The sequence below is a fragment of the Anabrus simplex genome, chromosome 4 (genome assembly GCF_040414725.1).
Source record: "Anabrus simplex isolate iqAnaSimp1 chromosome 4, ASM4041472v1, whole genome shotgun sequence".
In the NCBI taxonomy this organism is placed as follows: domain Eukaryota; kingdom Metazoa; phylum Arthropoda; class Insecta; order Orthoptera; family Tettigoniidae; genus Anabrus; species Anabrus simplex.
In genome coordinates, this window is record NC_090268.1 from 62,460,094 (window position 1) to 62,481,678 (window position 21,585).

Here is a 21,585-nt window from a genome sequence, read left to right on the forward strand (position 1 = left end):
AACGGACAAGTCTAAACATGCACAATGACGTCATCACAACAGCACGTGCTTACTCTAGCTTTCCCCGATGCGTGATTAAACTTGTTCGAATTAACCGCCATCACATAGAGTGCAGCAGCGAGGTAAGCGATGTAAGATGGCGGTAGCTAAAGATGGCAGCACGGTGCTCTGTTGATTAAAGATGGCTGCTTGTCAAAAAGATTTTTTCAAATTATCCGCCACCACATAGAGTGCAGCACTGAGGTTTGCGATGCAAGATGGCGGGTGACAGCTTGTCAAAGGTAAGTAGCTAAAGAGGGCAGCACTAAGGTTAGCAATGCAAGATGGTGGATGACAGCTGTGACGTAAAATATTACCCGCAAGATAGCACCACGATGCTCTTTTCATTAAAGATGGCAGCTTGTTAAATAGAATTTTTCAAATTAACCGCCTCAAAGGTAAGTAGCTAAAGAGGGCAGCACTGTTCTCTCTGGATTAAAGATGGCTGCTTGTCGAAAAGAATTTTTCAAATTAACCGCCTCAAAGGTAAGTAGCTAAAGAGGGCAGCACTGTTCCCTCTGGATTAAAGATGGCTGCTTGTCGAAAAGAATTTTTTCAAATTATCCGCCACCACAAAGAGGGCAGCACGGTGCTCTCTTGATTAAAGATGGTGGATGACAGCTGAAGAGCGAGTAGAATTTGTTTCCAAACAAGAGCACGTGGAATTTACCACCACCACATAGAGTGCAGCACTGTTCTCTCTAGATTAAAGATGGTGGATGACAGAAAAGCGCATAGGTTTGTAAAGCACGTAGAATTTGCCGCCACCACATAGAGTGCAGCACTGTTCTCTCTGGATTAAAGATGGCGGATGACAGCTGTCAGAAAAGCACATGGGTTTGTAAAGCACGTGGAATTTGCCGCCACCACATAGAGTGCAGCACTGTTCTCTCTGGATTAAAGATGGCGGATGACAGCTGACGAAATTGCCCCGCATGAGGGCAGCACGGTGCTCTATTGATTAAAGATGGCCGATGACAGCTGTCAAAAAAGCACGTGGCTTTGTTTCCCAACAAGAGCACATAGAATTTTTCAAATTGCCGCCACCACATTTCAAAGGTATCTAGCTAAAGAGTGCAGCACTGTGCTCTGTTGATTAAAGATGGCAGATGACAGCTGTCAAAAAAAGCACATGAGTTTGTTTCCAAACAAGAGCACGTGGAATTTTTCAATTTGCCGCCACCACATAGAGGGCAGCACGGCGCTCTCTTGATTAAAGATGGCTGCTGTCACGTGGAATTGCCTGCCACCACAGGTATCTAGCTAAAGAGGGCAGCACGATGCACAAAGATGGCTGCTGTCAAAAAAGCATTTTTTCAAATTATCCGCCACCACATTTCAAAGGTAAGTAGCTAAAGAGGGCAGCACTGTGCTCTCTGGATTAAAGATGGCGGATGACAGCTGTCAAAAAACACGTGGCTTTGTTTATCTCGCGCTAGTGAGGTTAAGTTGGTAGCACTAAGGTTTAGACCCGTCAAGATGGTAGCACTGCCGATGACAGGTGACGAATTTTGCAGCTACTGCGATATAGAGGGCAGCACAGTGCTTTGTGGTTTAAAGATGGCGGATGACAGCTGTCAAAAAAGCACGTGGCTGTCAAAAAGCACGTGGCTTTGTTTACCTCACGCTAGTGAGGTTAAGTTGGTACCACTAAGGTTTAGGTCCGTCAAGATGGCAGTACTGAGGTTAGCGATGCGTTGTTGTCTGTCAAAAAGCACGTGGCTTTGTTTACAAATCTGTCAAAAAGCACGTGGCTGTCAAAAAACACGTGGCTTTGTTTACCTCATGCTAGTTAGGTTAAGTTGGCACTACTGAGGTTTAGGCCCGTCAAGATGGCAGTACTGAGGTTAGCGATTCGTTGTTGTCGATGACAGCTGTCAAAAAGCACGTGGCTTTGTTTAAAAATCTGTCAAAAAGCACGTGGCTGTCAAAAAGCACGTGGCTTTGTTTACCTCATGCTAGTGAGGTTAAGTTGGCACTACTGAGGTTTAGGCCCGTCAAGATGGCAGTACTGAGGTTTGCGATGCGTTGTTGTCTGTCAAAAAGCACGTGGCTGTCAAAAAACACGTGGGTTTGTTTACCTCGCGCTAGTTAGGTTAAGTTGGCACTAGTGAGGTTTAGGCCCGTCAAGATGGCAGCAGTGAGGTTAGCGATGCGTTGTTGTCGATGACAGCTGTCAAAAAGCACGTGGCTTTGTTTACAAATTCAAAGCTCGCGCCAAAATTCAAATTTCCCGCCAAAATTCAAATTTCCCGCGGGCGGCGGCGGCGGAGGCGGCGGCGGAGGAGGAGGAGGCGCCCGAACTCTCCCATTATACTACTTGCCTAGTTCCTACTTAGGTCTCTCACAGCTCTGTCAAACTCTCACCTCAAAATTGGGACTCCCATTTCATCAGCATCAACAGCCTCTTCTTGTTCCAGAACCTATTCATCTACTTCTTTACCTTGATACAACTGTTCCTGCCATCTTTCTGTTTTGTCTTCTTTCCCTAGAAGTGGATTTCCATCTGAACTCTTTATATTCATACACCTAGATTTCCTTTCTCTAAAGCCTTCCTTGATTTTCCTGTATGCAGCATCTACCTTTCCTAGGACCATACAACTTTCGACATCCTTGCACTTCTCCTTCAGCCATTCTTCCTTAGCTACCTTGCACTTTCTATCTACTTCATTCTTCAATCGCCTGTATTCTTTTCTGTCCTCATCATTTGTAGCATTCTTGTATTTTCGTCGTTCATCAACCAGGTCTAGTATAGTTATCCACTGATTCTTAGTTGATCTCTCTTTCCTTCCTAACATTTCTTCAGGAGCTCTACTGACTTCATTTTTTATGACTATCCACTCTTCTTCTATCGTGTTTCCTTCAGCCTTTTAATTTAATCCTTGAGCAACATGTTCCTTGAAACAATCCCTCACACTCTTTTCTTTCAACTTGTCTAGATCCCATCTCCTTGCATTCCTTCCTTTCTTCAATTTCTTCAACTTCAGATGGCATTTCATGACCAACAATTTGTGGTCAGAGTCCACGTCTGCTCCTGGGAAAGTTTTGCAATCCAACATCTGGTTTCTGAATCTCTGCCTAATCACAATGAAATCTATTTGATACCTTCCAGTATCTCCAGGTCTTGTCCACGTATACAGCCGTCGTTTGTGGTGTTTGAACCAAGTACTGACAAGGACTAAATTATGATGAGTGCAGAATTCAACTAGCCGACTTCCTCTTTCGTTTCTTTGTCCCTATCCGAATTCTCGTACTGTATTACCTTCTCTTCCTTGGTCTACCACTGCATCCTAGTCTCCTATCACAATTAGATTCTCGTCACCTTTTACATATTGTATCAAATCTTCTATCTCTTCACATATTCTTTTGATCTCATCATCCGCTGAACTAGTAGGTATATAGACCTGCACTATTGTGGTGGTAATTGGTTTGGTGTCTATCTTGACGACAATAATTCTTTAACTATGCTGGTCGTAGAAGCTTACCCGCTGCCCTATTTTCTTATTCATTGTTAAACCAGCTCTTGCCATTTCCCCTTTTTGAATTTGTGTTGATAATTCGATATTCGCCTGACCAAAAATCCTGTTCTTCCTGCCAACGTGCCAACTACATCTAACTTTAGCCTATCCATCTCCCTTTTCAGATTCTCTAACCTACCACAACGATTCAAACTTCTAACATTCCACGCTCCGACTCGCAGAATGTCAGTATCCATCTTCCTGATGATCGCCCCCTCTCGTGTAGTCCCCACCCGGAGATCCTAATGGGATCCGAGAGGAAGCCATCATCAGTACATCATTCATACAGAGAGAGCTGCATGTCCTCGGGAGTTAGTTACGGCTGTCGTTTCCTGAGTTTCCCGTTGCTTTCAGCCGTGTAGCTGTATCAACACAGCTAAGCTATGTTGAATATTATTACAAGGCCATATTAGTCAGTCATATCGACTGCCGCCCTTGTAACTTCCGAAAGGCTTCTACCCCCCCCCCCATTTCGATGATCCATTCGTTAGTCTGGTCTCTCAACAGATATCCATCCGATATGGCCGCACCTGCGGTTCGGATATCTGCTTCATTGGGACACGCAAGCCTTCCCACCGCGGCAAGGTCACATGGTTCGCAGGAAAATACAGTTCATAAATAAAGAACCAATTATAAGGCATGTAGTATTACTGTGCTTTTACCAAGTGTACTCACCCGAAATGAGTTGGTGTTGTCTTTATAATGTCTCCATACAGTATCGAAGTTTCACTCCCGATAATAAATAAACAGTCTTAGTGGAAAATTAAATGCAGAAAAAACATATGAAAAAACTCAGACTTTAATTTTTAAAGATACACTAACAATTCGTGTAAACATCACAGATAGTCGTAAACAAAAGGAACACACATTACTGTATAGTACTGTGTCATGAACTCTGCAGAATTCAAAAATTAAAGGTAATCGGTTATATTTTTCTACTTTTTGTGTTAATTGCTTTTTCTTTCCTTCCTTCTTTCTTTCTTTGGTCTTGCATTTGCCCTGGAAAAGTGGGAAACCGCCGAAAACCACTTCTAGGATGGCTGAGATGGGAATCTAACTCACCTCTATTCAGTTGACCTCCCGAGGCTGAGTGGACTCCGTTCCAGCCCTCGTACCACTTTTCAAATTTCGTGGCAGAGCCGGGAGTCGTACCCGGGTCTCCGGGGTTGGCAGTTAATCACGCTAACCACTACACCACAGAGACGGACCAACAGCAGTTGATGTTGCTTCTGTCTGTTGCTCGATATAGGTCGCTACCGAGTGTAAAGCTGCATTTCCCTCAGCGTGACTTATTTTTCCCTCTTCATTCAAGGACAGGTGCCGGCTGGACTTTCTGGCGGCCTAAGTAACCGAAGCCGAACTAGAAGGAGTCTAATGTAACATGAAAAAAAAAATCTCTCAAACTATCGTTATTTTGATATCCATAGTTTGTTTATACGAAGGAAGTACTGCAATTTAAAATAAAATCTTTTTTGTTCCCCTGCAAATTTGGTTTACTTTAGTTAGTAGGTTTTTTATTTCCATTATTCAATTGCAAGCGATAGAGTTACCATTTCTACCTGCGGCAGAAATACATGACGAATTTCAAACGTAAATAACTCGGCAATGCAACAAGCCATTTAAAGATTTATTGCACCGTTGGAAAGAGCAGTGTTTGCCATTTGCGTCACATACACAGTAGGTTTTGAAAATAATGTCATCCAAATGCCGACCGTCCTGTTCGATGCACCTCTGAAGCCTCTCTCTGAAGTTCCGCATGACTCGCTTGAACATGTCTTGTGGTATTGCCTCGATTTCTTCACGGTTGGCAGCTTTCAGGTCATGTAGTGTTCGCGGTTTACGTCGCAAGACGCGATCCTTCAAATATCCCCAGAGAAAGAAATAGCACGGGGCGAGGTCAGGAGAACGGGCTGGCCATGAAACCTCACCCCGTAAGAACATGAGACGCCCAGGAAACATCTCTCTGAGGAGACCCATCGACGCCCTGGCTGCGTGTGCAGTGGCACCATCTTGTTGGAACCACACAGCAGGATTCCCTAAGTCGGTGAGTATCGGTTGGAGGAAGTTGCGTAACAGCTGTACGTAACGATCCGATGTTACTGTTACGGTTCTGTCCTCCTCTTCAAAAAAGTAAGCGCCTACAATTCCGAAATCAGCGACACTGCACCAAACAGTAACACGCTCGCTGTGGAGAGGTCGCTCATGGAGCTGTTGAGGTTTGGTTGCGGACCAGTACCGAAAATTTTGTTTATTAACGTAGCCTGACAAATGAAAGTGCGCTTCATCACTTACCAGGACACTGGTGTCAACTGCTACAGCTTCCAGGATAGTCTCACAACACGCTCTGCGGTTGGCCCAATCACGTTCACTGAGTTTCTGAACCCCCACCATTTTGTACGGATGGAACTTCATGTCTGCGTATAAAATCCTCCTTATTACGGTGCGATCCGAGAGTCCCATAGCACGTGAATGCTTACGTACCGAACGATGAGGAGATTGCGTAACGGCGTGTCTCACTGCACGGACGGTCTCTGGTGTTCAGACGCAACGATGCCTACCAGGCGGCTTCGTTTTCACACTACTTCTTCTCAAACTGTTCACCCATAACGTATTGGTGTTCCTGCTCGGAACTTTCTCATGTCAACCTAAGCCAAAGTGTCCGCGAAACAAACGCTGTGCTGTGGTAAAAGAGTCGGCATTTTTGAAATACACTGACTGACAGAGCAAATGCAACACCAAGGAGGAGTGGTTCGAAAGGGATGAAAGCTGGGGAAAAACAGAGACGGCACGGACGAATAATTGATGTTTATTTCAAACCGATATGCAGGTTACACAATGCGCACGGCATCGACTCAGTAGGATGTAGGACCACCGCGAGCGGCGATGCACGCAGAAACACGTCGAGGTACAGAGTCAATAAGAGTGCGGATGGTGTCCTGAGGGATGGTTCTCCATTCTCTGTCAACCATTTGCCACAGTTGGTCGTCCGTACGAGGCTGGGGCAGAGTTTGCAAACGGCGTCCAATGAGATCCCACACGTGTTCGATAATGAGAGATCCGGAGAGTACGCTGGCCACGGAAGCATCTGTACACCTCGTAGAGCCTGTTGGGAGATGCGAGCAGTGTGTGGGCGGGCATTATCCTGCTGAAACAGAGCATTAGGCAGCCCCTGAAGGTACGGGAGTGCCACCGGCCGCAGTACATGCTGCACGTAGCGGTGGGCATTTAACGTGCCTTGAATACGCACTAGAGGTGACGTGGAATCATACGCAATAGCGCCCCAAACCATGATGCCGCGTTGTCTAGCGGTAGGGCGCTCCACAGTTAGTGCCGGATTTGACCTTTCTCCACGCCGACGCCACACTCGTCTGCGGTGACTATCACTGACAGAACAGAAGCGTGACTCATCGGAGAACACGACGTTCCGCCATTCCCTCATCCAAGTCGCTCTAGCCCGGCACCATGCCAGGCGTGCACGTCTATGCTGTGGAGTCAATGGTAGTCTTCTGAGCGGACGCCGGGAGTGCAGGCCTCCTTCAACCAATCGACGGGAAATTGTTCTGGTCGATATTGGAACAGCCAGGGTGTCTTGCACATGCTGAAGAATGGCGGTTGACGTGGCTTGCGGGGCTGCCACCGCTTGGCGGCGGATGCGCCGATCCTCGCGTGCTGACGTCACTCGGGCTGCGCCTGGACCCCTCGCACGTGCCACATGTCCCTGCGCCAACCATCTTCGCCACAGGCGCTGCACCGTGGACACATCCCTATGGGTATCGGCTGCGATTTGACGAAGCGACCAACCTGCCCTTCTCAGCCCGATCACCATACCCCTCGTAAAGTCGTCTGTCTGCTGGAAATGCCTCCGTTGACGGCGGCCTGGCATTCTTAGCTATACACGTGTCCTGTGGCACACGACAACACGTTCTACAATGACTGTCGGCTGAGAAATCACGGTACGAAGTGGGCCATTCGCCAACGCCGTGTCCCATTTATCGTTCGCTACGTGCGCAGCACAGCGGCGCATTTCACATCATGAGCATACCTCAGTGACGTCAGTCTACCCTGCAATTGGCATAAAGTTCTGACCACTCCTTCTTGGTGTTGCATGTGCTCTGTCAGTCAGTGTAAGTCTCAATCACGAAACCTCGGTGTTCACCACTCCACGCCATGCTAGCGACTGGCTGACTGACTAGCCCGGACGAGACGATGCACGTGATCTCCAAAGCCAAGTCCAAGACCGCGCGCACCACGACAATAACACATGGTTGAAAACTGTGGCCCATACGACCTTTAATTCGCTCCAATCTACTGTATGTGACATAAATGGCAAACCCTACTCTTGTAAACTGCGCAACAAAATTGTGAATGGTTTGTTGCGTTGCTGAGTTATTTACGTCTGAAATTCGTCAGGTATTTCTGCCACCTGTACTTTGTCAGGCTGACTTGCTCTACAGAGTGGCGTTATTTCTCCCCCTGACTTTTCTACAGCGGTGTCCTTTGGGACAGTATTGACGAAGTAATTGTTTCACCGGCTGCCCATAGGGGATTCAGTTGTAGTTGAGAAGATCGCATTTTCTACAGCCTGGTATTTGTTGGCACTCTCGGTATTGCACAAACCCTTTGCCCCTCTGCATTCCCATTCTGGAATGGTATCCATTGCGACCTACACCCCGAGCTAAAGAGTGGTCCACGTTTCGGCCATCGCCAAAATGTGTCTGTAGCCTTCATAATCAGAAGGAGATGATTTTGTGCGTAGAGAAGTTATTAATTTATTCTCTACCTTACTTATCCTTGGCTGGCCCCTGCGGTGTAGGGGTAGAGTGCCCCGGATTCAATTTTCCGGCCAGGTCAGGGATTTTTATCTAGATTTGAGGGCTGGTTCGAGGTCCACTCAGCCTACGTGATTACAATTGAGGGACTATCTGACGGTGAGATAGTGGACCCGGTCTAGAAAGCCAAGAATAACGGGCGAAGCATTAGTCTTGCTGACAACTTGACACCTCGTAATCTGCAGACCTTCGGGCAGAGCAGTGGCCATGGCCTTTCGGGGCTGTTACGCCATGGGGCTTGGTTTTTTGTCGATTGGAATTAGTTGACATATGAAATTAAATGTCGTATGGCTTTTAGTGCCGGGATATCCCAGGACGGGTTCTGCTCGCCAGGTGCAGGTCTTTCTATTTGACGCCCGTAGGCAATCTGCGCATCGTGATGAGGATGAAATGATGATGAAGACAACACATACACCCAGCCCCCGTGCCATTGGAATTAACCAATTAAGATTAAAATCCCCGACACAGCCGGGAATCGAACCCAGGACCCTCTGAACCTAAGGCCAGTACGCTGACCATTCAGCCAACGAGTCGGACTAGCTGAATTATGATGGACCTCACACAAATTGCCTTATTACGAATTTGTTCTCCGCTAGCATTCAAGGCCCCAGCGCGGTATTAACAAGAGAATAATGGAAGACAAGCATGACAGTCGTCTGAATCAACGTGAGACCGGGCGAGTTCACTGTGCGGTTAGGGAAGCGTAGCTGTGAGCTTGCATCCGGAAGATAGTGGGTTCGAGCACCATTGTCGGCAACCTCGAAGGTGGTTTTCCAATTTTCACACCAGGCAAATGCTGGGGCTGTACCTTAATTAAGGCCAGGGGCGCTTCCTTCCCACTCCTAGCTCTTTTCTACCCCATCGTCGCCATAAGACCTATCTGTGTCGCTGCGAAGAAAAGCAAATTTAAAAAACTGAGAAATTTGCCTGGACGAATCTCCTCGAGTTTTACTGTTTGCTTTCTAGATCGGTGCCGCAATCTCACCATCAGATAGCTACTCAATTTTTGTCACATATGCTGAAGGGACCCTGTCACCACACTCAAATCCAAGTAAAAATCCCTGACTTGACCGGGAATCGACCGTGGGACCTATTTGTAACAGTGTAACAGGCAGGCTCACTACTACTAGGTCGCGGGTTCGGCACTCATTTGTATCAAAATATAAAATTTGAGGAAACTCATGAGTTGACTAACACCTGCAAGTACCGCGTTGGTCAGGCTGAGTGGCTCAGTGTCTTCTGACGTCAATTTGGCAGGTTCGATCCTGGCTCAGTCCGGTGGTATTTGAAAGTCCTCAAATATGTCAGCCTCGTGTCGGTAGATTTACTGGCACATATAAGAACTCTTGCGGGACAAAATTCAGGCACCTCGGCGTCTCCGAGTGGGGCGTAAAAAGTACCATGTTGGTTTAGGTAAGGAGACGATTGAAACAGAGAAACCCTTCACTGAACAAGTGGCCGCGCGGTTTGAGTCACGTAGCTATGAGCTTGCATTCGGGAGACAGTGTGTTCAAACCCCTTTGTCAGCAACCCTGAAGATAGTTTTCCGTGGTTTCCCATTTTCACACCTCACAAATGCTGAGACTGTACCTTAATTAAGGCCACGGTCGCTTCTTTCCCACTCCTAATCATTTCCTGACCCATCGTCGCCTTTGACGGTGCGACGTAAATCAAACTTTAAAATAAAAATAAAAAAGGAAACAGAAAAATTCATGAACTTCATGGACAAGCAAGGAGGGCTGCGCTTAAACAGAAACTGACTCCCAGAACCCAGAAAACGGGCTAGAGAACCACCCCGGCATCACTTAATGAACTGCCACGCTTTCATCTAAATGGGAAAATTAGGCCAAGCACACATCAAATTAAAAAACCAAGAAGAATGAGAAAAATTAAGGAAATCAATGAATTATTATACTGTATATACCAGGACCTCTCAAACGCCCAAAATCTCACGCGTGCAAATCGAGGCGTAAGGGCTCTGTGTACTGTGCATCGGTGCCGCTCTGCTTGGTTCGGACCAACGCTTCGTCTCTGGGCTACTCGGCTAAGCTAAGCTCGGTTCAGCTCGGCTCTACTCGGCGCAACTTAGCTCGGATTTGGAGCGCTACGAAGCAAGTGCGGAAGAGGTAGACAGGAGGAGCGAGCAAGACAGGCGTGAGGAAAGAGAGAGTAAGCGCTATTGCTCCAAATAGAGGAGTGGGGGGTCTGCATTCTGGTTAACCAAGCGAAGTCGTCTTTTGCACCGTGCACCCTGAGAGGCCCTGGTATATACCATCAACATCATGTCCATGTTTTATAATTGTCTCATGTAAAATCTCCTAAATTACGCAACATTGGGCTCCGTCACCACTTGGTAACGTGCTTTTGGCTATAGGAGGATTAGAAACTATCTGCCTACCCTACTGTAAGTAAATTCTGGTGGTTCAGGATGCCTGGTTTACCTGACGGTCGTCAACGTCCAGGTTTTCTTTGATTGCTTGATTGATTAAGTGTTGCGCTTCAGTGGTAATGAAAATGAAAACCTACAACCTGTTTTCCAGTCATTAACCGGGTCAGGGATGTCATCAACGAAGCAGATATAGGCTGTTATTACGATGGGGTCGCCACTCCCAAGGTGATATACTAATGAGTGATAAATGCTATGAAATGATAATGTACAGTGTTGCTGGAATGAAAGATGACAGGGAAAACCGGAGTACCCGGAGAAAAACCTGTCCCACCTCCGCTTTGTGCAGCACAAATCTCACATGGAGTGACCGGGATTTGAACGACGGTATCCAGTGGTGAGAGACCGACGCGCTGCCGTCTGAGCCACGGAGGCTCCCTTCAGTGGTAATATGCTTCAAATATAACGTATAGTATCAAAATAAATTATTACTATGGCTCGAAAATTGAGGAATAATCCTTTTTTTTCTCGAGTATCTGAAAACGAGGGCCAACGTAATATATGTTCATTTTATCAATCAATCAATCAATTACTCACTACTGATCTGCATTTAGGGCAGTCGCCCAGGTGGCAGATTCCCTATCTGTTGTTTTCCTAGCCTTTTCTTAAATGATTGCAAAGAAATTGGAATGTAAAGGAGAGGGCGTATAAGTCTCTGGTAAGACCCCAACTAGAGTATGGTTCCAGTGTATGCGACCCTCACCAGAATTACTTGATTCAACAACTGGAAAAAATCCAAAGAAAAGCAACTCGATTTGTTCTGGGTGATTTCAGACAAAAGAGTAGCGTTACAAAAATGTTGCAAAGTTTGGGCTGGGAAGATTTGGGAGAAAGGAGACGAGCTTCTCGATTAAGTGGTATGCTCCGAGCTGTCAGGGGAGAGATGGCGTGGGAGGACATCAGTAGATGAATAAGTTTATGTGGTGTCTTTAAAAGTAGGAAAGATCACAATATGAAGATAAAGTTGGAATTCAAGAGGACAAATTGGGGCAAATATTCGTTTATAGGAAGGGGAGTTAGGGATTGGAATAACTTGCCAAGGGAGATGTTCAATAATTTTCCAATTACTTTGCAATCATTTAAGAAGAGGCTAGTAAAGCAACAGATAGGGAATCTGCCACCTGGGTGACTGCCCTAAATGCAGATAATTAGTGACTGGTTGATTTTGATTGAAACGTTTTAGTTAGATAACTCCTCAAAAACAATGTTTTGTTTTGAATTAGGAGGATACATTTAATTTTTTGCCTTCTATTTTGCATTAACATTGTCAGAAATTTGACTATTTTTATGTGATACGAATTATAATATAATGCCGAGTGAAATTACGTTATAGTGTAAAACTGCAATATTTTTAAATATTAAATCACCCATTTCTGGAACTCGAACTAGCAACAGGTTTATAGCTGTACACTAGGTACTCGGAACTAATGACTATGCAACATCTACATGAACGTGTCGGTCTGGAAGTAAACTTCATACCAAAAACGAGATTGAAGTACTGATTTCAACTGTGGCGATATCTGGAGATTCTTTTCGAACTAACAGTGTGCACATGTTACTAATACGCTGTGAGCCTAGCAGAGTATTCGTCGCTACTTCCAATGCGCCCGAATGTGGTTGTTGACAAGTCGCTGTGTGCGTGTGGTGGGCCCGTGTTCGCAAGTGACTAGTTCAGTGCAAAATAGCTTAAAGTGTTATTTCTATTGCTAATTTTGTGAGTGAATATGATATTTTTTTTGAAACAGTAAGCAACATTAGTGGTCTATCCGGATATTAGTTCGTGGGCAGTCTACTCAGTGGTGAGTGTTACCCATCAATTTTTGTATCATATATTCATTGTACATGTCTGTTTGGTGTTAAATAATAGAGACCACTGGCTATCTAATATTGGCACTATTTATAGAACCTTACTTTATTTAGTTGGCGTATGACGTATCACAATATTATAATGAAACAAATTATGCAAATGAGAATGATTCCAGTCCGCCACTGTGCATGCTCAAAAGGACAAACAACTTCCGTGTATATGCTTGACATCATCGCTGCTTGGTGACCATTATTAACAAATTATTAAAAAATAAAGCAAAGTGTACAAGCCACGTTGTCTTATCAGCAAATTTCTTCCTTTATTTTCTTTAATTGTTAACAAAGTTATTAGCGGAAGTACGCATAAAATGCCCTGCGAGGAAGGGTAGGAGCGGTATAATTTTTGCCAAGGTCATGGACTCTGAGGTATGATTCACCTGCTTGCCGTGCACATTTGTCAGTCTGGCAGTCTCTTTAGAGTCTGTTAGTTTCTTAGTTTGTAGTCAAATACCGAATGATTTTAATTTATATAATCACGCCTTACTTCTATTTAATTGTAATACATGTGTAATATTGTTCCTTTGGTGAAAGTTTTATTCCAAATATTAAATGAAAATCTCAAAAATATCTAATATCACCGCACTTAAACTGGTAAATTGTCAACCTTTACCTCTCGCTCGAAATTTGCTCAGAGAGCATAACAAACTTGTAGCTTTCTTTTGGTGCAGTTTTGATGTAAATACATCCAACCCGCACATACTTCTAATTCGCAATCGCCGCTACTGGGCAGGTTGTTTACGTACCGCTACCACTCATAGTACAGATCGAGACGTTAGTTAACGTTTCGGTTCGAAACCCACTGTCGGCAGCCCTGAAGGTTGTTTTCCGTGTTTACCGATTTTCACACCAGGCAAATGCTGGGACTATACCTTAGTTAAAGCCACGGCCGCTTCCTTCCCACTCCTAGCCCTTTCCTGTCCCATCGTCGCCATAAGGCAGGACCTATCTGTGTTGGTGTGACGTAAAGCAACTTGTAAAAAAAAAAAAAAAAAAAAAAATGTATACCGTAGTCCGCCTCTGTGGTGTAGTGGTTAGCGTGATTAGCTGCCACCCCCGGAGGTCCGGGTTCGATTCCCGGCTCTGCCATGAAAATTTGAAAAGTGGTACGAGGGCTGGAACGGGGTCCACTCAGCCTCGGAAGGTCAACTGAGTAGAGGTGGGTTCGATTCCCACCTCAGCCATCCTCGAAGTGATTTCCGTGGTTTCCCACTTCTTCTCCAGGCGAATGCCGGGATGGTACCTAACTTAAGGCCACGGCCGCTTCCTTCCCTCTTCCTTGTATATCCCTTCCAATCTTCCCATCCCTCCACAAGGCCCCTGTTCAGCATAGCAGGTGAGGCCGCCTGGGCGAGGTACTGGTCATTCTCCCCAGTTGTATCCTCCAACCAAGAGTCTGAAGCTCCAGGACACTGCCCTTGAGGCGGTAGAGGTGGGATCCCTCGCTGAGTCCGAGGGAAAAGCCGAACCTGGAGGGTAAACAGATGATGATGATGATGATGATGATGATGATGATGATGATGATGATGATGTTGTATACCGTAGGGGTCGGGAGCTTTTACGAAGGGAGGAAAGATTACGGTGAAGAGTCTGACACAATTAAGTGGAGCAATGCCAGGCTCATGTAGGGGCGCTGTGGTCAGCAACCCACGTTCCCAGGTTGAGAGCCCCTGGGGTCGGATTTCAGCCACCTCTTTCGACAGGCAGGGTGTTCGGATGTGTTCTATTGCCCCCACCCGTAGGCGATTTCGTAATCTTTTAAGTGGCAGTGTATGCACCAATAAGGGACTGGCTGGCGGAGGCGGTAAAGGCGTGTTCGGTACAACCGGAGGAACGTAGGTTCGATTCCCCATCAGGAAGTCGAAAATTTTAAGAAACGAGATTTCCACTTCCGGAGTTGAATATGGTAGTGATGGGTTGCGACTGAAATCGCGAGGAATCGATTCCATGTGCCTGAGCAAGACCAACTACAATTATATCAGACCATAATCCAGAAAAAATCATGGCGGACATCGATGGGCGATATGAGAGGTTGAGGGGAAGGTAATGCATGTTTATTTCGAGTCACCTAAAGAAAGGATCACAAGTTAAACATCATGAAATGCAACTCACTAACTCAAAGTATGAATAATTAAACACCGAATTTAGCGTTATCGCGTATTGAAAGTCTAAATGTAATTTCAGTGGGAAAATAACGAAGGGAGAATTATTGTATCAACGTCAAGGTGAAACAGACACAGAGTATAAAAATATTTCACATATCAAACTCCGGTCAGCAAATAAGATATAGAGATGTCCACAAAGAACGTTATTAACCTTACATGAAATACTATGCAATACCGTCCGGCTCCATGGCTAAATGGTTAGCGTGCTGGCCTTTGGTCACGAGGGTCCCGGTTTCGATTCCCGGCAGGGTCGGGAATTTTACCCTTAATTGGTTAATTTCGCTGGCGCTGGGGCTGGGTGTATGTCTCGTCTTCATCATCATTTCATCCTCATCACGACGCGCAGGTCGCCTACGGGAGTCAAATCAAAAGACCTGCACCTGGCGAGCCGAACTTGTCCTCGGACACTCCCGGCACCAAAAGCCATACGCCGTATATTTTTACTATGCAATACCACCATTAACCACAGCCCATTATGTAAAACACGCAAACAAATTTCTCCAACAAAATTTCAACCCTCCAAAATCCACCTGGATTGTTGAGTAGGTAGCATGATACACTTGACCATCTAAAGCACTCGTCACCTTAAAACTCACCAGAATTGATGGCACAATTGTATTTCATATAAAAAAGAACATAATTCTCATGTTCACTCACGGGGATTGGGGTTAGGGTTAGTTTACGCACGGTCATTGTAAAACGTTGAATTACATAATTCTTGCTCCACCGTTTAAGATTATTTTAGTCTCTAAATCATAAATCTTGGTCATGATTTTCCGGATCTTTCCGGGACTGATTTAATTTTTTTTTTTGTAGTAAGGTACGTTGGCTGATAGGACAAATGCTAGGATAGGCATCATTAGTTTTAGCTTCGGAAGTTTCCGCGGCACTCGAATTAGACCACCACCTTCTATGGGTATATAATATCTTCCCTAACAATAAATTTAATTTCAAAAATGATTAATGCACGCAAAATTATTAGGCCTATCGTTCTGTTCGAAGTTTTCCTTACGAATGCTCTTAACCCACTTTTGGAAAAGGGAATACTGAAGCTTGTGCCCTACCCCTTACTTACATCCAGGCACACAGCACATTAAACTATAAACATATTGCATAGGTAACTAAAAATAAATAAAATCCTTTCAGAGAAGAACACGAGAATCAACATTAACCTAATCACCACCGACCAAGCTCGATAGCTGCAGCCGCTTAATTGCGGCCAGTATCCAGTATTCGGGAGATAGTAGGTTCGAACCCCACTGTCGGCAGCCCTGAAGATGGTTTGCCGTGGTTTCCCATTTCCACACCAGGCAAATGCTGGGGCTGTACCTTAAATAAGGCCATGGCCGTTTCCTTCCCACTTCAAGCGCTTTCCTGTCCCATCGTCGCCATAAGACCTATCCGTGTCAGTGCGACGTAAAACAAACAAAAAAAAATCACCGCCGATATTGTTGTAATTAATAAGCTCTTTGAGAACAAACAGCTTCGTACGGCACTGAAAGAGGATCTACAACCTTTTTAGGACTATAAATAAATATAATTTACGATTAATAATATTCAAATTCCGTAAATATTTGGTAACAACACGACTTACACAAATTAAAACAAACGCATGCTAGCACTCCAGTTGCCTCCATTATGGACAGTTTCGATAGGTCGGTTAAGGTCTGAGGTATTGTAGTTGGTCTTGGCCTGGGGAATCGGGTACCCGATTCCGAAATCGATTCCGAGGAACTAGTAGCACCATCTGTGATGCGGATACGTAAGCATGTGCAGCACGATTGTGTTCTGTAATGCGAATTCGTTTTGGTTTATAACCAGGTCACTTTAAAAGCCATGCCTGCTCTCATTATAGGGTCCTGGAGTTACTGTATATACTCTTATGCGACTGTAAATTGATCAGAAAATATGATTCTCTGTTTGAAATTAATCAAACTGTATGGATTGTCAACAAATAAAAACCCGTAGGGGTTTATGACATAATATAATATTACTATTTCAACAAAATACAATTGTATTAAAGGGACAACCTTAACTAAGGTTAAGGAGTGATGAAAACAATCATTGTAATTCTAAGAGTTTCTCATAATAATATTTAGCAGTAGTATGAAATCTTCTTCACCGAGCTCGATAGCTGCAGTCGCTTAAATGCGGCCAGTATCCGGTATTCGGGAGATAGTAGGTTCGAACCCCACTGTCGGCAGCCCTGAAAATGGTTTTCCGTGGTTTCCCATTTTCACACCAGGCAAATGCTGGGGCTGTACCTTAATTAAGGCCACGGCCGCTTCCTTCCCACTCCTAGCCCTTTCCTGTCCCATCGTCGCCATAAGACCTATCTGTGTCGGCGCGACGTAAAGCAACTAGAAATCTTCTTCTTCTTCTTCTTCTTCTTCTTCTTTTTCTACCACTTTTCCCACACCTGTGGGGTCGCGGGTGCGAACTTTATCGTAGATGTGGATTTGGCCCTGTTTTACAACCGGATGCCCTTCCTGACGCCAGCCTATATGGAGTGATGTAATCACTATTGCGTTTCCTGTGGTGGTTGGTAGTATAGTGTGTTGTTCGAATATGAAGAGGAAAGTGTTGGGACAAACACAAACAACCTGTCCCCGGACCAAAAGAATTAATCAGAGGCGATTAAAATTCCCCACCCGGCCGGAAATCAAACCCGGGACCCTCTGCATCCAAGGCCTCAAAGCCGACTATTCAGCCAATGAGTCGGACAATAGTTCGAAATGTTAATTGCAAATTACACGTAACGGAACACAGGTATGCTACGAAACAAGTCGTGTACTTATTAAAAATGTGACTTAATTCCACAGACTTTATACGTTTATACCAGCGATATTTGAAACCCACATTAAAAAAAATACAGTATAAGCATAAATAACAATGTCGATTGCTACACCCAGTGTCGAAATGTATTATGTGATTTCAAGACCACCAGGTTAAATTGTTATTTCATTATTATGTGGCATAATTCATTCATGACACCCATTAAGCTGTGTAATTTAAATGGGTGCTATATCATACTATACTGTGTAAAAAAGTAGAAGTAAATAAATATAGCATCACGGCCGACTGGATCCCTCGCTGCGCTCCAGCTAGAGCGACGCATCAAGTCGGCCGTGATTGCACGTTAGAAATTTGCCCCACTTCTATGCGGACTACTCACTAGGGATGGGCTGCGAACGGAGTCGCGAAGAGTCGAGACTGCTACCTCTGGAACCGACACTCTCGACTCCAGTGTCGACTCCACTGATGCAGTAACGCCATCTATCAACTATTGTCGGAACTGCTTGCAATTATAGTTCAACGTTCCTCCCTTGGTAACTCGTGATTCGATGAATACAAGATGACTGAGCCAGCAAACATTAAATATTGTTTCGGGATTTTATCATTGTTAGTGTTAATGTTGTAGGTCTATTTTGTAGGTCTGTTTTCCAATCAGTGACCGGGTCAGGAATGGAATGAATGAAGGCCCCGTCCTGCGACGAGGGTAGGAATTGTACCGGTTGCCGAGGCCTGTCGCACTCCTCTGGGGCAATGATGAATGACTGACAGATAAAATGAAATGATGCTGGAGAGTGTTGCTAGAATGGAATGACACGTTTAATTTTATTTCAACTACACCATTACGCTCGTCGTCTTCGTTAATCTGACAGTATACGTTTACATAATCGCCAATATTAACTTCAAAGAGTTCAGCTCCGCGGTGTAGGGGGCAACGCGTGCGCCGGTTAGCCGGCGGCCCCGGGTTTGATTCTCGGCTGGGTTAGTTTTGTTTAATTGTAAATGATTAATACCCCTGGCCTGGGGCATAAAACAGAAAGAAAGAAGCGAGTGCTTAGAGTGTGATTTTACAACAAATATTTTACCAAACATTGTGCGTCTTAATAGCCGCCTCCGCAGTCTAGGGAGGCCCCGGGATCGATTCCGGCCAGGTCAGGGATTTTTACCTGTATCTCAGGTTTCGTGATCACGTTGAGGTAGAGACCGGGTCTAGAAAGCCAGGAATAACGGTCGAGAGGATTCGTCGTGCTGAACACACGTCACCTCGTAATCTACTGGCCTTCGAGCTGGGCAGAGGTCACTTGGCAGGCGAAGGCTACCAAGGCTGTCGCGAAAAGGGGCTTTTGTGTATACTACTACTACTACTACTACTACTACTACTACTACTACTACTACTAATGCAACAAGACTTAACGTGGTCCTTGAATTATAAATGATAACCTATAACCTGTTTTCCAGTCAGTGACCGGGTCAGGAATGGAATGAATGAAGGCCCCGTCCTGCGACGAGGGTAGGAATTGTACCGGTTGCCGAGGCCTGTCGCACTCCTCTGGGGCAATGATGAATGACTGACAGATAAAATGAAATGATGCTGGAGAGTGTTGCTAGAATAGAAGATTACAGGGAAAACCGGAGTACCCGGATAAAAACATATCTCACGTGGAGTGACCGGGATTTGAACCACGGAATCTAGCAGTGAGAGACCAACGCGCTGCCGCCTGAGCCGCGGAGGCTTTTGCTGATGTAATCTATGTTCGAATTATATTAGAGGATCTACCCATATTAGATTTGTTTTCATTGTTCATGTGCAATTCATAATTATTTACCATCGATATCTGTTTATCAATTTCCTGATCACGACAAATAAAGACGTGAAATTAAATGTCCGTGGTCTGCTATGCCGATACTTTCTGACATGACACGTTTAATTTTATTTCAACTACACCATTACGCTCGTCGTCTTCGTTAACAATATCGTACTTCACTCTACAATACTCTTGAAAAACCCAATGGCCAAATGAGCAACAACATGTAAGATATTTCATGTTATTTTCCGCGCCTCGACACGCAAGCGGCCCCGCAATGAGAGTTAAGTTCGCTTGGAGTCGAGAGGCTTCATGCGAACCGAGACTGGTGTTCGCAGTCGATGGAGTCGACGCTCTCGATTCCAGGCTTCAGTCGCGCGCATCCCTACTACTCACTCTAGTGAGTGCTCCCAGCACACTCTGATGCAGTCATCAGAGAACCGATTCCTCCGATTCCTCGCATGCGACATTAAGTGCAACCTCGGAGTCGTAGGAACCGATTCTCGCGATTCCAGGCCTCATTCGCTCACATCACTAGAATATGGTCCTGAGGTTTACTCAGCCTACACTAAAAATGAGTACCAGGTTATTTCGTCGGGTCAAAGGCAGCCAGGCGTAGAGCTAATTTCCTCTACGCCATCAAGTGCAGAGGTTACGGATAGTGGAAGCCTTTACCTTCCACCCCTCCAAGGGCCTTCATGGCCTGTACGGAGATGACGTTGCTTTGCTATGCAGCATTAATACTCTTATTCAGGGTAAACCAGTACTCTCGGAATATGTATGTCGTACTAATCACGTACTAACTAGAGGTCGTATTTAGTGGTGTTAACGAGATCCGTTGTCTTCGGACACTCCCGGTACTAAAAGCCATACGCCATTTCATTTCAACGAGATCCGTGGTTTGTTTGTATTTTGAACTGTGCTAGAATAGTTACTTAGATTTACCTCATATATCGTACGTGATTTCTGAGTTCGTTGATGCCACGAAATAAGATTATCATGGTGAAATAGGGCATATACAGCGTATTTTATGAAGTGCATGACAATATTAGCGCTGTAAGGGGAAAAGAAGCCGAACTGGACTGTCCGTTGGTTTTGTTTGTTTTCTTTCCTTCTTAATCTGTTTACCTTCCAGGGTTTGGGTTTTCCCTCGGACTCAGCGTGGGATCCCACCTCTACCGCCTCAAGGGCAGTGTCCCGGAGCGCGAGACATTCGATCGGGGAGGGGGATGAACCTTGGGAAGAGGACAAGTACCTCGCCACCCCCGGAGGCCCGGGTTCGATTCCCGGCTTTGCCACGAAATTTGAAAAGTGTTACGAGGGCTGGAACGGGGTTCACTCAACCTCGGGAGGTCAACTGAGTAGAGGAGAGGTTCAATTCCCTCCTGAGCCATCCTCAAAGTGGTTTTCTGTGGTTTCCCAATTCTCCTCCAGGCAAATGCCGGGATGGTACCTAACTTACGTCTACAGCTGCTTCCTTCCCTCTCCCTTGTCTATCCCTTCCAATATTCCCGTCCCCCAACTAGGTCCCTGTTCAGCATAGCAGGTGAGGCCACCTAGGCGAGGTGCTGGTCCTCATCCCCAGTTCTATCCCGCCGACCCAAAGTCTCAAGCTCCAGGACACTACCCTTGAGGCGTTAGAGGTGGGATGCCTCGCTGAGTTCGAGGGAAAAACCAACCCTGGAGGGTAAACAGATTATTTACCAAGCTTCGGGCGTCACGTACGCTCGTAGTTACTGGAGCACTGTATATATCGCAGCATAGGAAAATCATTCTCGAGAAATTCTAGAGTTCCATAGTCTAGAGAGTCTCCTGCGAAATCATTACCCCCCCCCCCCCATTTAAATAACACCTGTGTGTGTTTTAAGATATATAATGAATAAAATGTACTCACAGCTGCCGGAAAAGTTCATGGGGTGCGTGATGGCATCGTAGCGGTCAATGCTGAGGGCGACCAGGACGTACGTAGAGGAGTAGGTGACCACCGCCTGAGGGCAGCAAAACATACAGTTTACATATCTGTTACAGAATATCGAAATTATATTATTGTTACTGGAAAGAAAGAAACGAACAAATATGTGTGAATGTGACAGCAATTTTTACTAACGAGACATGTTTATGAAAATA

At 45.3% G+C, this 21,585-nt stretch overlaps 1 protein-coding gene across 1 annotated transcript in view; it reads right to left on the reverse strand.

Moving 5' to 3' along the window:
• The window catches only part of LOC136872162 (cardioacceleratory peptide receptor), a 485,817-nt gene that overhangs the window by 382,151 nt on the left and 82,081 nt on the right, over positions 1–21,585 (reverse strand). Inside the window, exon 3 of the mRNA XM_068227351.1 lies at positions 21,353–21,446. Coding sequence (XP_068083452.1) covers positions 21,353–21,446 — 94 coding nt within the window. The remainder of the gene's footprint in view (positions 1–21,352; positions 21,447–21,585) is intronic.